Below are 18,476 nucleotides of genomic sequence, written 5' to 3' on the forward strand. Positions count from 1 at the left end.
CTCCTAGCCTAACAAGAGATTTTCCTCACTGGAACAGATCCAAGTTTTCTAGGGAAGATGATGGTTGCGACGAGGTTGCATGTTTCAGATCGAGATGCCGGAAGAGTGAATTTCATCCGATTCAAATTTTCTCTGTAAGTGAATTGCAACTATAACTACAGGAGAACTAAAGGTAGGAATGTGCTTTGTTTTTGATATAAAAACTTAATCAGGGTTACGAATCTTCCGTCCTAGATTCACTTAATTTTTAAAATCAGTATCTAGGACATGTGATTAATGCATGATATCAGTAATTTGTAATGACCTTATTTCTATAAAACTGTATGACAGTTCTGCCGAAAAGGGGGAAATTTCACACCCCACACCCTCCACACACACACACATATGCTTTTTCATTTCAAAATTTAACAACATTATATTATTCAATTTTTACTCACAGATCTATTTAAAAATAATTCTAACGATTTCTAAATTTTTCTTTCCATTTTTGTGCTTGCAAAACGTAATTCATGAATCATTTAAAGTTTTAATAGTTCATTTAATGTCTTTTAGGCCAGTGAAAACTGCTGATTAATCGAGAAAAATATTAACTTTTAGAGGATTATGAGTATAATTTGATACTAAACAAATCTAAAGAAAGCTGTTTTAATCACTTTAATAAGCATAAAATCTGAGAGAGCTTTAGATATCATGAATTTAACTTACATCTGGATGTTTACGTTTTTGGTGGTTATTAGAGTTAGTACAAAGTTTTCTCCATTATGTTTCTTTGCTCTATAATGTTTGTCGTTATTCAACTTTAATTTACTCCTATTGCATACAACAATGACTGTTCTAATTAAAATAAATATCAGCTTTTAATTAAAACTACTATTTATTATTACAATATTGATGAAATTACATTACTATTACAATGCTGATGTTGTACAAATATATAGTTTTATCGATATTCATGTGGCATGAGGGAAAATTTCGGGGTATCATTATAACATAATGTTTAGTTCATGTCTCTGTTACACTCTGTACAGTATATTATGATCCTCCTTTGTGAATGTTTGACATTAGAAGTCTCCTTATTTTTACGCAAGCATAATTTAGCGCTGTGGTGAGAATAATTGTTTTAACTATGTTTTATAGAAACTGGACGAAATAAAAAAATCGTAACATTTTGAGATTTTCTTTTTCACCGTTTGTAAAAAGCATGTTATAGAAGGACAATGCTTTTTAAATAAAATTGTGAGCATTCTTCCGGTTACTTTATAGGTATTATAAACTAAGAATGCTACCAAAAATGACGTTTAAAGCAATGTTTCAGAATTATGAAATGTAGCATTACTTAAATACTAAGTTAGAAATTGAAATTTTCTAATTTCATAATTAAATCAAATTAACTTCACATTCCATTACTAAAATGATTTTAATGATGCATCTAAAAAAAACTGCACTTAAATTGAATTTATCGTATTCTGTAGCGAATTCTTTTCTCTACAATAATGTGCACATACCAAACAAAAGGTGTTCTTATCACATGTCACCACATAAAATGGACCACATACATTAAACTTGCTAATGTTTCTTAACCGGAAGATTTTGAAATGGAGAAACATGGCAGATGTAAAAGAACACAGTTTAATAAATTCTGTTTTCTAAACTAAATCAAATAACCTATTATGTACGATATATTATCCCACCTAAAACTATAGTTGCCATTAAAAGTATACTAGCATCCTTTACGAAGTTTGATACTTAATTACTTTATATTGAAGAATCATTATATTCATTTGGGAGCCAGAAACATGAAATTTCGCCATGCCCTTGCTGGGATTCGAGCTCTGGACCTCGCGATTGCTGGGCGGACGTGTTTCTAATTACACTACAAATGCATGGTATGAAGAAAGAGAAAATTCCTTACATTATAATAAGCCAGGGTAACGGAAGATTATTACTGCCAATTTTATAATGACTTTCCGAAATAAACTTTTGAAATGAACTAATTCATTATTTAAACCTTTCGAAATTTTCACTACTGAAAGCTTGCAATGGTTGGGATATTAAACACCTTGAGTAATAGTAGTTGTTTCTTAAATTCGACTTCGATTGACGAAACAAACTGGCTAAGTAAAAGAGGTGCTTTGTTGGTTTTTCCATGGAGTATTTAATAACCCCGAACTATTTTCTCCTCGTAAAAAAAATTCTCTAAAATGGCAATCTATTTTGAGAAGACAATCTTCTTGAACTACGTCATACATAATTATTAATTCTATATTAGTGACAATGTATTTTCACGCAAACTTATGATCATATCATAACATTAGAACCACAGTTCTGCTCTACTAAAACACGACTAAAACATGATTCTAAACTCTTTTGGCAGAGATTCGTATCAAAATTTTGTTTCCACGAAAAAGCATGTAAAACTGGAACTATAACATACAGAGAAAATTACCAAGTTACCCCAAATACCATAGAGTTGCTTGAGATATTCAGTCAGTTCGGGGTCTCGTGCAAATTTATAACCTCTAGCATTTTCTCGTTACTAGAAATTATGAGTTCTTCAATACGCTAAAGCAATTTCTTGATAAGGCCAGCACCAAGTAGAAATTTACGCTGATCTTTTGGACTCTGAGCGATACTCTTTAGTCATTACATGCCTAAGTAGTTCTATCAAGTGATAAAAATACAAGTATCTAATAAAGTTTGCCCTTTACAATAATTTTTGAAATTTTATCAAACTCTGTATTTGGCGTTATTTCTATTGGCTCCTGTGATCATTAAAACTGCTAATTTGAGATTTCAGAAAATGCCATCAGGGCTAATCTTTGGAATATGGTAACAGGTAGTTTGGCGACATTTTGGTAAGGCGATAAAGGTAAGTATACATGGATAAAGTCAAGAGTGTGCGCAATTCCATTTTTGTGCAATTCTGGGATGTTTTTTTAAGTGAAAATATTGTAGGTCGATGTGTACATGGATGATACCGTGTATGTGCAATTCTTAAAAACGCGGCAAGCAGTGGGCGATTCTGCACTTTCTCCCAATTTCGCACCTAATCTTCGTCATGATTAAGCACTTTTGTACCATAAAAGTTCTAGCATAAGCGTAATTCGGCTAGCAGATTGTTGGGAAAAAATTTTGAGTGAAAAAAAAAAAAAAAAAAAGGAGGCTTTACTTCGTGTAAACAAAATGGTGTCCAAACATAAACTAGCAGGTTGCTGTAGCATGGTTGGTCGCCAAATTTTCGCCAAAAAAATAACGAAGTTACCATAATTCAAAGATTAACCGCTATCAGAAGTACTGGACAAAACTTAAGCATCACCGCTTATATCTTTTTTTAAAATTTTGTAGCATAATCAAGAGACAACGGCACTTTGGAATAAATGCCATCAGTCTGTAAATACAGACAGTAAGCAATTTTTCGCTATTCTGCTTCGGGCAAGCCTTTCAATTCGACCAGACTGATCTATTGGTTTCGCTTGATTTTCACGTATTGCTATAAAGAATCCCCTAGATATTCCTTCCATTTAAAAACAGAAATTGAATGAGTGATTCGAAAAGTGAGAATTCTTTGGAAGATACATTTTGATAACTATACAAAGTTTCAGCCTTATGAAAAAGACAATTACTTCTTCAGTCTTCAGAAGTCATTTTGAAGTAGTCATTTTGTGATCACTCTGGAAATTAATCTTTCATTCGAAAAAAAAATAACTGGTAATGCGCAAACTTAAAGTGACGCTTTAGTCTCAAATAAAAAAGTTTTTTTTTTTCCTGACTGAAATCTTACCAGAAGCCTTTCCTGTTCGAATATCATGCTTTCAGGCATGAAAACGTTCCCATCTTTACGCTTTGTGTAAATATGCGGTTTTGTAAAGAGTAGTTGAAACCCTTTCCAAAGTCCTCTCTCCAGATATCAGTGACACATAGTTCCTATCTCAGAGTTCGTCAGTTCGTTCTTCAGAAACTATCTGCAGCAACGTTTGCCTGTTGTTAAGGGATTTACTGTTCCAAAACATAAAATAAGATGCCAGTCTTCATTTGTGAGCATAGTCTTTTGATTACAGTTAAGGTGGCGTAGCAATTAACTGCAGTGTCTTTCAGTGTTTACAGGCACATTGAATAATAAACTTTTACACATTTGCAAAGTAGGCAATTTTCTGTACTTCGAGCCTTTTGGCAGGATAAGTAATAGGCTCTTTTTTCATTTCTTTCGCTTCTGTCATTCAACCTATTTTTCATGCATGCAACAAAATACATATGGAAAAGCCTCACACTTCGACATCGTATGAACCCCTTAGATAAAGCAATAGCTATTTGTAAGACGATATCTATATAGAATGTCCCCCCCCCGTGCGGAAGTTGTCAAGTTGGTACTACTTTTATGGTGAAAGGTAAATTATTTTGGTCTGCTTTTTGTATTTTTAACCAAATATAGTAGCACACCTTTTTTTTTTTACTATGATGAAATTTAGAATCTTTTATGATAAAATAAATAAAAAATAGGAAATTTGTCTAAAGAAACTACCTTAAAGACAGATTTAAAAAAAAGATAGCCATTACAACTCTGTTAAAATTGAATTAAGAAAGAGAATATTTAACTTCCTTCCAGCGTCGGAATGGTTAAGACCGCTGAATACTAGTAGTTTGGCCTGGTTTGGGTTCGATTCCAGTCGGAAGGGTCGGCTGCGTGGTTGGTTTTCGTGGTTTTCCTCATGCATAACGTCAACTAGGTCATGAATACGACAGTTTCTCTCAAAAATTCCTCTACGAAATCATAGATCTTGTGGTTTTATAATATTAATATAGTCTGACCGAATCTTACTATTTAACAAACTTTCTCTAGCAATCGCCAACCAGTAGATTAGCGGTAATGTCACTGAACACTGGTAGTTCAATCTGGGTGAGATACCCGGCTGGCTGCAAGAGAGACTTCTTAGTTTTCCGTTGTGTAACGTGAATATGAACCACATTCCTTTAGAAAGTTCTCCACACGCGTATCCCTTTTCTTAACTAGACAGCCACAACGTGTTTGCCTAAATTAAATAAACCAAATGAAATTTGTATAGTAATCAATTATTAGCATGCAATGCCTTAGGTTTTATGTTATCATATACCTCCCAAAATGAAGTTCGAGAATGTACCTTCTGGGCTAAAAGTGTACATCAGCACTTAGTGCCGCATCGATAATTCTAAAGATAGGCTGTATTTTTAAAACATTTTGATTTTGCTGTTGAATTTCATATGATATAAGTGATGTTTAATAGTAAAGTTAAAAAGACAAAGTTGTTTGAGCAGGATTGAATTCAAGAACAGACAGAACTTTAACAAGCAGTCTGATAGAACGTTAAATCTGAATTTTTTTCATTTTTTTTAATTAAAGAAAACGGTCGCGAATAATTTGAAAAGAATGCAAATTCTTGTTAACTCACTTCCCTGGTATTTGGCAGATAACCTAATGCGAATACGTACGCAATAAAACATTATTTTATATTTATATTTCGCTTCATAAAGAAATTATGTCTATGCTCAGGTTTATGATATGGAATTTTGGAAATTTGATATTATAAATATATGATGAAAATATTATAAAGAACAAGACTAAAATAATTTTAAACATACGGTTTTAGAAATATTTGTTCAGGTATATACAGTGTGTGTAAACAGCATTTGTCAACATTTTTTCAAATATATTTAATATTTTTAATTACTGTTTATTTGATTTTTCTCACGGCAAACACACAAATAGTAAATAGAAAATTTTTGCATTAAAAAAAACTTTTGCTATCATATAATTTAATGACTGAGAACTGAAAATTTTTTTAAAGAGAAACCCACAGAAAAAGCGAAATGTATATTTTATTTAAATGACTCTTGACAGGAAAATATTGAATTATAAAGTCATTTCATGAGATACATTACATATAATGTATTTTAGATAAAGTATCATTTGTGACACTGATATCTATGACATTGAAAAGAAAACTGAGTTGGGGCCTTCATAACAGGTTTTACCCGAGGCCTCCAGTTCATAAATCGGACCCTGTTGTTAGAACACATTACTGAGTGATTAATACATATTTGTGACAGAATGCATTTTATGATTTTTGTTTATACTGTTAAATTTTTGTTTAATAATTTTTGATAAGTAATCTTATAACCTCTCACGTTTTACTGCCAAACTTAACTTTTATTGTAACTTGCATTTTCTGAACTTATCGCTAACTGCATAGTAGATATTAAAATAAATTCCTATTTATAAGTAAAAACATATGATGAATAAGACAGGAAGTCTTTCTGGTATAAAGCAACTGCTTGATTTTATAAATTTATTTATTAAGTATGCCAGTAAATTTTTAAAGTTGTTATCAATTTTAGGTTCTCTTGATGGACGAACATAGAAAGTGAGGATCATTAGGATGATCCACAAATTTGCTTTCATATTCTCCATTGTAATACAGAGGATACTTCAAGGTAAATTTTTGACTTTTATACACACAGAACACACATGCACACAGAACACACACACACATATATATATGTATACTCAGACATAAGTAACATATATCTCCTATGCAAAGAATATTACGAAATTTATCATTGCCAGTCGTGTTTTCAAAACAAAAATTTGTGTAATATTTTTGTATGCTAGAAACTTTTAAAATAACTTAACAAAACATTAAAAATAAATAACAAAACATTAAAAATCTATAATGCAGCATTTGTGCAATAACGCTTGAAATGAATAATGATTTTAAGAAACGTTTAATATAAAATCATAACACTATAAGGTAGTATTTCTCCAGTCTTCTTAGCATGCCTTCGTGATATTGTAGTCAGCACGCTCAACGCGTATTCGAGAGGTTCGTGGTTCAAGTCCCGGCGAGGGCATTGCTCATTTTTCATCTTACTTGTTTCAAAAAAGTACTTAATGTCTCTACAACATCTATACTAATTTTAGCTCGAATAAGTTTGAAACACATAATGAAAAACCTGGCTGACTGAAGTTTGCAGCTCAGTTTTACTTTTAATCATTTCTTGATTTTACAGCATTGAGTTGTAAATTTTTATTTAAAAACATAGAATATGATTTCCTTTCTAAATTATTTTTGATCAGTTTATATAAGATTTATTTTGTATAGCTGTATTATATAAACATAAGATTACGTAATTTTTGCTTTCCTTTCCTGAGCTTTTTTCTCGTATGATATTCTCCCCTCCCTCCGAATTATTAATTTAAATCTTTGTATGTCTTGCTTTTTGAACAGTAACTTCTAAATATCCATCTTTCCATCTAAGGCTGCTACAGAAATATATGATAGGCTTTCTTTATTCATTTGAAGGCCATAAATAATTTTGTAACCACAAATGACCAAATAAAGAAGTGGACAAGACTGCTGAACACTAGTATTTTAACTTGAGTTTGATTTTCAGTGAATTATTTGGCCGAATAGATGTTTTCTCTTTTCCTTCCATGTAATTCGAGCCTTTCTCGCTTAGAAAGCCCTCTACAAAGCATTTCTTCGCTTCACCAGTTGTGTCTTCATATGTTTTGACATATTCAAAACTTATATTAGAAAGGCGAAGATTAAAAAAAAATGCATGTGGCTTAGACACACTCATCTAATCTTACAAGTTGCAAAGGAAAAATCTCTTCTTTCCTGTCCCCTTGTAAAGTGAAAGAGTGACCAAAATTTTTCCTGTCTGGATGCAGTGCGCTAAACGCATCAGGTGGAAGTGCATTCTTTATTATTTAAATTTGGCAAAATTTATTACTACGTTTTAAGCATTATTAATAATGTTTAAAAACGTTTAATAATGTTTTTACGCGAAAATTTGTGTGTAGTGAAGTTTTTAGTTGATTTCATAAGTTAATTTATTAATTTTACCGTTTTCTGTTGCGCAAAGCCTAAATTATGTTGTAAAATAAAGCAATAAAGTAATTGATCTAACTTCGTTTAATCTTTATTTATATTGCATTTAATCTCGTTTAATCTTATCCCCATGCCTCAAAAAATGTATGGATAGCTTTAAGGTTCGACAATTCATACCGTTGTCAGTTGCACACGTTCTCTAATTCGATTCGTTAGAGAATCCTGGGGGCTTACTAGTGAGCAAATGAACAAGATAATGGCACACATGTTCGCAGAGCATCTAAAACAATAGAGAAAATAACTTATTTTTTTTCATATCTGTACTGTATATTCCTCGTTTATTATCAAGGTTTTAATGTCACAAGTATCAATGAATATATCAGAATAATGACTTTGCTTTTCAAATATAAAATTAGCATCGGAGTAGTTTACACGCAAGTGATTTCCTTTTGTTTAAAATGGGCTCGTTCTTGCTTTTATAAAAAAACTGCCTACTCACAGTTCAACATGCCATAAATTTGGTATCTCTGAAATGAATCATATCCAATAAATATGTAATCAAGATTTCCTTTGGCCTGAACGTTTTCAAAACCGCTGATCCGAAATTATTCTATAACACTTCGCGTTCCATGCTTTCATTGTAATATCCAACTCAATACATTCTGATTGATCTTTATTAATTTATGAATTATTAATTTTATTAACTTTAATATTAATATTTTGGCAGATCACAAGGCACAAATAAAGCTTAAATTTTTTTATCTCCTTCAGAAGATTAGATGCTTTGTTAAAAAAGATGGAATCCTTTTAAATTTTCTTTTAACTCGCTTAAGGGACATCGGACATCACTGGTGGTTCTTGAAGCATCAACCGCTAGAAGTTTTGACCTCTAGGTTGGCCCTATGCTCTGAGGCCTCTGGCTGGAAATAGAAGAATAAGCGCTTTTGCGCGACTTAGATTAGTATCTAAGTAAAACAAACATGAAAATGTTATTTGCTATATGAAAAATGCATAATAAAGTTGAAACTTAATAAACATAGATGAAGTAAATTATATATCAAGAAATTGTATTCTTGCAATGAGGACTTGAAAATTATTTGCCAAGTTTAAATGCGCTGATACTAGAATAATGAAAATGCGTTGAGAGTAATAAAATGGGTTGAAGTAAGGTACACAAAGTCCTATTCCCAAGTTTTAGGACTGTGATTTAAATGCCAACGTATTTTGCCATTTAAATCACAGTCTTTAGTCTAATGTCTATTGCTTTGATGAAATTTATTAACTATGAGCAGGGAGAAAAACGAGGTTATTGCACTTTCGGCCTGCGTTGGCGAAGTTTAATACGCAGGGTTATAGTACGAGGACGCTTGAATAGACGCACAATTGTTAGATCATAGTTTGTGAGCTGCGCTGTATGATGATGTTCTGAATTTTGTACACTTCTGAAGAAATTAGACGGTCATCAGTAAATAATCTTGGGCATGAGGAATTTTTAAATCCTGACGTGTCTGTTGATTTCTGACAAACCACGGTGAGTTTGTTAGGTTTCTAAGGATTTTATTTTGGAGGACGATGATCTTGCGACGATAATATTTTGGCGCGGTGGCCCAACACGGAGCTTCATAAAAAAGTATTGGCCGAATTAGCGCTAGATGTAAAGTTATTTTAATATTGAGATTCAATTTTGATTTTTCTGCCTATTAAATCGTAGATTGACATGAAGGCGACGTCGTTGGCTTTGTTTAAAGCATATGCCACATGATCTTTAAACTTTAATTGTTCATCTAGAATGACTCCTAGATATTTTGTTGAACTGACAACTGGAATGGAGAGTTATCTACTGTAATGTTAATATTAACTGGCTGATTTTTACAATACCTTCTAAATAGGACGATATTGTTCTTGCTGATGTTTATTTTGAATTTTCATAACTTACACCAGATTACTTAAGGCAAGTATTCTGTTCTTACCTAAGTAAGGGCTTTAACACTTCCAATTCTTGTCTCTCGTCTCATTTCTCGGAGTAGATTCAGATTCAAGTATAGCACTTAATTAACCAGAGTTTATCAACACTTCGCTGAGAGAAAATAAAGTAAACAATCTTCGAATTGCACAAAAGAAACTTAAAGTAATTACTAAAGATTTTACTGTATCACTATCATATAAATAAGAACAGCCCGCTATAAGGCCCCAAAGAAATCTGAAGATAAATGGACGTGTTATTTTTGTTGCAAGAAATATGTTAGCAGTTATAGAGGTTGCAAGCAACACATGCACACACACGCAAACAAATTTTAAAAAATCTGTGGATATGAAAAACCTTTTAGCCAAAAAAAAAAAAAAAAAAAAAATCTGATTTAAGAACTGAAAATTTCCCATCCCTAATCAGCAAACCTGAAGTCTAGTCATATAATGCCGAAAACATAACTCATGCAGAAAAATTAAACAGCGAAGAGAAAGCTATTCTCAATTTTAACGAAGCACTTGACTAGTTCAAAGACCAGAAAATGAAAAAAAAATTTAAAAATATCCATTCAGAAAATCAAGAAAGCCAAAAGTACATTACACTAGAGATGGAGCTCAGACTTAGGAAGCAGAACAGCTTATACACAAATGGCTTCAACTCTATTATTTTATCTAACCGATATAGCAAGCAATAAAAAAGTTTTGAAAATAACAAAGCAGCATGGGTCCCTATCAGCTTTGCTAAGATGTAAACTAAGTTAATGTTTTCTCTCGCAAGCATAGCCGAGATGTAATACTCTAGCCTATGAAGATAACTCCGACTTGACTTTCTTTTACTTTCGAAATACATGTGCCATTTTTGGCTTTTTATCTCCGTTTCACATTACAAAGATATTGCTCCTTTTTCAGAACTTTTTGAACCCAAATTTTTTTATTGCCCTAGACGATACGAGAACTATATTGGTAAAAGTGTTACAGGGCCGAAACCCCTAAAAAAGTGATGATGTCCGATCTTCGAAAGAGCGGTAAAGTCGCTGAACACTGTTAGTTCGGTCCGAGGTTCGAATCCCGCGAACGGGTTGGCTGCATGGGCGTTTTCGTGGTTTTCCCCATGTGTAACGTGTATACGAGCCAGTTTCCCTTAGAAAGTCCTCCACGAAGGCATCCCTCCCCTTAGGCAGATAGCCCTCGTGTGCTTTGCCATAATTAAATACACCAACACCGATCTTCGAAAGTCAAAGAAGAAAAACCATTGTCTCGAGTGTCGAAGAAGAGTCAAACGCTGTAGTCCTGTTAGAAGATGACTGTAAGGAAGCCCGCTCGAGAGCTTTCCTAAGCCTTTAGGCGTAGAGAACGATGGCTTACTTAGTTCACGCAATAGCACTCCATAACTGCTTATCAATAGAGAGCAAGCATTTTGAAGACTTCTAAGATTGTGTGTATTAATTTACAGTGTATAATGAATTTTACTAATTCTTAATATATTTAATGTATCATCATTTAAACACAATTTTCGATTGAATGCGCTACATTTCTTAAAAAGCTGGTGAAAAGAATTGTACAGCTGAAAATCGGGGGAGTTTTCTTTCCCAGGCTACTATCTCTTCGGGTCATAGATCGGCGGACAGCTGTATTTCCCTTCTCCCCCTTAACTATCAAAACTGTACACGTGTTTCGCTCGTGGGAGGTGAGAAAACTTCGGCTTCGTCTGAAGTGGACAATTTTCTGATTTGTTTATCACTGCCTTTTTCAAAGTTTTGACAGAAATACGGTTAAAAATATTTCTTCAAATTTTACTTGAGAAAAGGGTATGTCATTTTTAAAAGCGGATTAAAATTTTCTTAGAGAAATGGTTGGAAATTATTACCCTTTCCTCGTTGGGTGGATAGAATTAAAAGAATTTGAATTGTAGATATTAATTAATAGCTAAATCGAGCCTACGGTGAGTTTAATTGAGGTGGTCTTAATTTAGAGAAGCCGAGGTTTTAAAAATTATTTCACGAAAGGCAGGAACGATTTTTCACCTTATTGCAAACTACAAATAAAGGGGGGAGAGATAGAAGTAAGGCTTACTGCTTTCGGGCGGCATCGGTCTGCGAGTCCAGTTTTCCCGGCGAAAAAAGAACTTGATTCACAGTCGTTGCGGTCTTTGAAGAATTCAGTCGCATGTGGATAATTAAAGGCTGACAGTTGTTCCCGTCATTGACAAGGTGAGCCTTTTCTTAAGATCACGGTCTACGTGTCCAGATTTTCCTGGCTAATTTGTTTGTAGCTGCGACGAAAAATCTTCGTAGCTGCCCGTACTGTCTGCGAAACTATGCTCTGTATGTTGAGCTTGGATCTTGCCGGCTAAAAACTTCGCATTTCTGGCACTTGTTTCGTGGATTAAAGTAACGAGGGAAAATGCTTGAAAGGGTGCTTGGAATTACGAAAATGGAACTTCTAGCTGTAGGAAAGAAATCATAGAAAGAAAAGTTCTGTCTGACGAGTTTGCAAGCACCTTAAGGACGATCATTTCAATCTCAATATTCTCCTGATGTTCTCGTGGAAGTTGTAGTTGAGCTTGCAACCTGTACAATTTTAAATGAAAGAATTAGTTCTGGACATCACCAACTACAATGCCGCAAAAATAATAGAAAAGATCATTTTTATTACCGTATTCCCTTGTTATTCTTGAGAACTGAGTGATAGCGTATTACATGTCATGGGTCCTATTAAGTAGATGTGAGAAACAACATGTTTATCGGCTGTCACGGCTCCTCCGTCGGCACGTATGTCTTCAAATCTCCCCGCTTTTCAAAAACAGCGTATTTCACTCTCTAATTTCATCACCAACCCTCATTTATCAGGGAACTCTGGAAACCCCAATTTTCGCCCCCATCAGTGGACGCGCTGTAGGGTGAAAGCATACAAATTGCTAGCCTCTCAGCCAGGTCCCATTTCTACTAGACAAGATGTTTTTCCAGTACATTTAGTCAAAGTCGAACCCCCTTCAAAACGAATGATAGAACATTGCAGACAAATTCTGGAATTTAGATACAGCTTACAGCTTTAGATACAAAAATAGTTTCGAACATTTCTAAGTGCCAAATTCTTTCCTATTGCATAAAATTTTTTATTAAGTTACAAATTGTCTAAAAATACTAGTTGACCCAGAAAATAAAGATTCATTAATTTTACGGAAAGGACGGAGGAACATTAAAACACAATTTAAATTAGACATAAAATCAAAATTTATAATTAGAAAACTCTTAAGGGGTACCAAACAAACAACAATTAATTATAAAGAATAAAACCTAACAAAACTTGAAGTAAATTTTCAAATAGTAATTAAAGCTAAGTTTCTCATTAAAAGATAATAAAGAGTAGTCATTACAACTTGAGTAAAACAATTACATCTCAAATCAAAACTTTCAATTAAACAAATTTAAATAAAAATTATCAGTTACAAAAATTAAATATTAATCAAACCATCGAACAGTTACACAACATAGACTGATTCATGTTTGCGCAAATTTACCTTTCCTGATTAGATTCGGTAACAAAGCTTGTAAATACCTTATTTTGTACTAATAAATTTTTTAAAATTTTATTCAACTTTCTTTTCCCTTCTGACTTCAGTTTCCTGCCAGAAGGCAAATTTAAATGGCGTAGATGCAAATTCTCAATGAGTTCGAAATAAGTAGCAGAATTGAAGAGTTCGCAGTAGAAGAATTAGTTACGGGTATACAGCGGGCTAAGCCGAGAACGAGTTTATGCCGCGTGTTTGCAAGTAGCTCTGTAGCTGAATATTTGTCCTAGTCACTAACTCACGTAAGATAATATTGATATTTTAGATTTGGCTTTGTTGTGTGCAGCCTATAAAGCCTATTTAGAATGAAGTAAGAGCCAGTCGTGTACTAAATTTAATTCATTCTGATCGTACATACTATTTTGTGTTAGTTACTTAGCCATAAGTGGTGGTTAGTTATAAGCAAGAGTGGGTGGATGTTATGTTCAGTTTAGTCAAAATAAAAAGGCTGTTATAACTTTCGGTCGCAGTCATTTGATTTTCAAGACATAGCGAGAATTCGCAATCTCGTCTTCAGTAGGGTCTACATTTTATGTCTTCATAAAGAACCCGACCCTACAAGCTTTACATATTAGCTTTACATATTTACTTTTACATATTAGGACTATGACTATTGGGATATTTAAGCATTCTTAAGGAACATTCGTCCAGAACTTCATACATACATTCTCACAAGAAAAAAAAGGAAATATATTAGGTTAAAAATATATTAAATTAATATACATTATGTTCGTGTATCTAAGTTTTTGAAAAATATAGTGCAGGATAAGTTTCAGTTTAACTTCCCTAATACAGTTAAAAAATTTGAGAATAATAAAATAATTTTTATTATCATGCCTTGCAATTTTACGTATGGAATAATAGAATATTATATACTATTATGTATCTTTTGGATTTTACGTTATGAATTCCTCTGTTTCCAGGTGTAGCAATAAGTTGTTACACATGCAGCTCCAGGAATGGAACTGATTTGAACTGCCATGATCCATTTCATCCAGCAATGAGTACGTATACTGAAGGATGTAAAGTCCCAAAAGAAGGCCATATAGGACGATTTCCAGCTAATTTTTGTATTAAAGTGATTGGTAAGACAGGTAATATATTTTAAGTTGAACTTGATTTTTCAAAATTGTACAATACCTGTTCTGTGTGCAGAAACCTGATAAAATAAGTTACACTGAAAAATGAAACTAGAAAGCAATTGCAGTACAATTTTGTGAGTTCGCATCGAGTTCCAAGAAGACTTGTTTAGTTTATAACTGTTCAATATCCAATTAATTTACTCAAATTCTAAGGAAATTTCTTTTTCCTTATCCCATACCTACATCGGTGTACACGTCTGGCTAGCATCGAACGTGCTCGGTGAAGGTATCGCTGATTTTGTTTTCTGCTCCGAAATAAACCTAATAACTTTACAAATTTAATCTCCTTTCAGTGTTTTTATATTAACTGAAAGTTAAGATATGAGAGGTATGATAATTATGATTTGAGTTAATAAAGAGAACTATCTAGCCATATAATCAAAACAATAATTTACCTTCTAATCAAAGGAACAAAAAAAAAAAAAAAAGAGTTTTCGTTTAGTATTCACACTTAAGTTTTATCAGAGTGCTTATGTGTAATAAATAATATGAAAAATAATTACGTAATTATTTTCAAAATAATTGCGTAATTATTTTGAAAATCAACACATGATTTTTTAAGTATGTAAATTAGACAGTACTTTATTTTTAGTATTGCATAGTGGTCTGAAGAGAGATTAATAATATCGCACCTCTTCCTGTGCTATTTTTCTCATAAACGATGAGTAACTCGAATGTTTTGGAGAAAGGTTAGGTTTGATAACTTAAAAAGTTGCTACAATTAACTAATTTAGTGTTGTCTTAAGTATGTTAAGGTATCCAATTTATATATGACTAACGCACTTAAGTGTATTAATTGTATAAGTATATGCACGACCATATTAAATGCATACAATAACTTAATATTAATTGAACTTTTCTGACCCAAAATTGAAGGAAGCAGAAAAAAAAAACAATTCGATTGATTTAAAATAAGAGTTAACAAGACTTTTGGCATACTGCAAAAAACGTACCTAGGATTCTAATAGATATGCTCATAAATTTGTTCGGCTGTATGGAATTATTGTCTTTTCTTATTTTTGCTGTCGTGATGTAACTTATTGCACGTTCGTCTAGCAATATTTTAGCAATATTCATATATTTAGAAGCCCGGTGACAGCCTAGTCGGGTTTTAATGTTTCTCATCCGGAAAAAAAAACTGATGGCTCTTTAAAGTATAAAAGAAATTATTGCAATAATTATTTTGCAAAAATGTTTCCAAAATTTTAATTTAATAGCTGTAAAATTTTAATCACATACTTACATTAAAAAAATGCTACCCATAGAAGCATTAAATCACAGTGTGCTGACGGAGAGTTAGCTGCATGATTCCTCTTGGAAGTTATAATGAAAGTTAGAGTTATCAGATTTTTTACCAATGTCAGGAAACTGAAGAAATCCGCATTGCCCTCGCCGGGATTCGAACTCCGGACCTCCCGAATACCCATCGGATTTGCTTCCGCTTACACGACGAAGGAACGTGGAAAAGGAGAAAGAAAATACCTTATAAAGTTAATTTAAGTTCTTTTCTTTCATCCCATAATATAACTGTTTTTAACAGCGGTAAAATTGCATGAAAACTTTGATATAAAAAGCATAAATAAAAATAATATTTCCAGAACAAGTTTTCTAATTTCTTTAAGAAAATTTGTTAATGTTTTAAGGTAAAGACTAAAAATATTGATGGTAACATATTCCTTTGAGCTAATACAAATATAGGTTGAGCTTTTAAAACAAATTACAGTTTCCTATGAAATGCACTTTCTTCTATTCACAATGAATTAAATATTAATATTAAAATTTAATGCATTTGTAATGAATTTGTAAGTTTCAATTTAATCAAACTTTCGAGCTTATTTATTAGGTTTCCAAATTATTTTGCACTTTATATTAAAGTACAAGATTATCAGTCTAAAATCAAACTTTCTTGGATATTTTGTAAAGTATCTGACCCATTATTGAAGAGTTAAAAAACGGCGTTGTTGCTTTTAATAGGTTGGTACTTAAAACATTCACTTACCGAGATTAACTCGCCTAACTAAAGGGATTTCAAAATTTGCAGTGCTTCTCTATTCTACGAGATGTAGTGACATTGTTTGAAACGCTAAATTTTTTACGTGTTTTCATTAATTACCATAAATGTATGCAATAGTAAATTGGGATAGGTTTTACTATTTGCATTACCAATATACAGTGATGATATATGACTGTCTCGTTATTATTCTGCCGTTGATCATTTATAAAAATAGCTCATCCTTTTATCAAATAATCGGCTATAAGATATCAATATATGCTTATTGTTTTAAAGTAACCATAAAATATTATGGGGAAAAAATACAAAACAATTAGACTTTATTTCGATTTGAAATGTGCAGCTTTTTATTCCGCTAATAATAAAAAAAACAAGAAAACAATCGAAAAGTGCTACAAAAGTACTAACCTGGAATAACCTGGAATTATATTCACGCTAATTAAAGCGTATTATTCCATCTCCTGAAGCGCAAAGTACTATTAAAACATATTCTGAATTTAGCTTAATATGTAGTGTGCTAAACTTCAGAAGCCGTAGCAGTTATTGCTGAGGAAATATGTCGATCATTTTAAGAGGATTGCAAAACTAAATATAAATTCTGTAACAATAATGATTTTTCATCGCTGGATCCAGATAAACCACAGATCCGTGTAAGTGTGAGAGAATTCCGTAGCTGCATAATAAGGCCAAGATAACTTCGAAACCATAACTGTCACCGGTATTTATTTTGTCAACTACCGAACTACATTTTCTTTCTCTCCTAGAATGTTGTTTAGAGGGTCCAGAATACAGGGAAAGGCACACAGTGAGCACGCTTTCTTGGTTTCCAGCAATGTACACAAAATATTTGCTGAGGCTAGTTCGCGTGTAGACCCAGAACGCTAAACCCAGCGTGAACAAAATAACATAATGGTTATTTTAATAAGTCAAACCCAGGTAATTTAATGTCATTTGCGTTTTTCTCTAATAGATAAAATGATAGAACGTTTTATGCGTGTGAATATGTATTATTATTATCATTTGTGCGTGCATCATCTTCTACCCCAGCAGCTGATTTAGGAAGTATTTCATAAGATACTCTATGTATTAAAGTTAAAAAAAATCAGTGCTTACGAAAGTCTGAAATGTACTTTTCTTTCATTTGCGTACTGATGTTATTCGTCCGCTTCCGCTTACATCTGATGCACGTTCATCAGAAAAAAAAATGAATTTGTTATATTTCATTTTGAAAGTGCAGTTTAAAATATCTTAAGCTATTACCTTTAATTATTGATTTGATGTTATTATTAAACAGTTGAAGATTTATCATTAAGCTATTGCCTATTATTGAATGCGAACAACATATTTTATGTATGATGCAAAATCGATAAATGCGCTAAGGGTTTTAGATTTAAATAAAGTACCTTATAATTCTAATTTGGTTCTTTATAAATTAGCTATGGAGTTTCTATTTTACAAGGGGCCCACCAGCGGCCGAGCGGTAAAGTCGCTGAACACTGGTAGTTCGGTCCGAGGTTCGAATCCCGCGAACGGGCTGGCTGCATGGGCGTTTTCGTGGTTTTCCCCATGTGTAACGTGTATACGAGCCAGTTTCCCTTAGAAAGTCCTCCACGAAGGCATCCCTTCCCTTAGGCAGATAGCCCTCGAGGCTTTGCCATAATCACACACTCACACACACACGAAATTCTATTTTACATTAAGAGTTTTATTTTGGAATGACAGTTTTATACTATTGATTTGATTATTCTGAAGCTATATAAATTGGTGTTTCGAAATGAATTAGTATAATAATTAGATATTTATCTTAACTTGCTTTGCATTTGCAAATTTTATGTTTTCAGTTAAAAGAAGATTTACTTGTAAGTAATGCATGCTTAATTTTTATAGCAGTGAAGAGACTAATTAATTTCTGCAGCAAGAAT

At 32.7% G+C, this 18,476-nt stretch overlaps 1 protein-coding gene across 3 annotated transcripts in view; it reads left to right on the forward strand.

The window, feature by feature from the left end:
* Nucleotides 1-18,476, forward strand: part of LOC118186198 (UPAR/Ly6 domain-containing protein bou-like) — a 28,481-nt gene continuing 10,005 nt past the window's right edge. Inside the window, exons 1-3 of one of the 3 annotated variants that reach the window (XM_085808618.1) lie at nt 1-172; nt 6,370-6,465; nt 14,325-14,486. In XM_085808618.1, the coding sequence (XP_085664744.1) occupies nt 6,411-6,465; nt 14,325-14,486 (217 nt within the window). In that variant the 5' untranslated portion in view covers nt 1-172; nt 6,370-6,410. Of the gene's footprint in view, nt 173-4,217; nt 4,386-6,369; nt 6,466-14,324; nt 14,496-18,476 lie in introns of those variants that run through there. The other 2 variants (XM_085808616.1, XM_085808617.1) reach the window with 2 other exon arrangements.

The sequence above is a fragment of the Stegodyphus dumicola genome, chromosome X1 (genome assembly GCF_044657685.1).
Source record: "Stegodyphus dumicola isolate Sdum_Otavi_A_Nest chromosome X1, ASM4465768v1".
NCBI lineage: Eukaryota > Metazoa > Arthropoda > Arachnida > Araneae > Eresidae > Stegodyphus > Stegodyphus dumicola.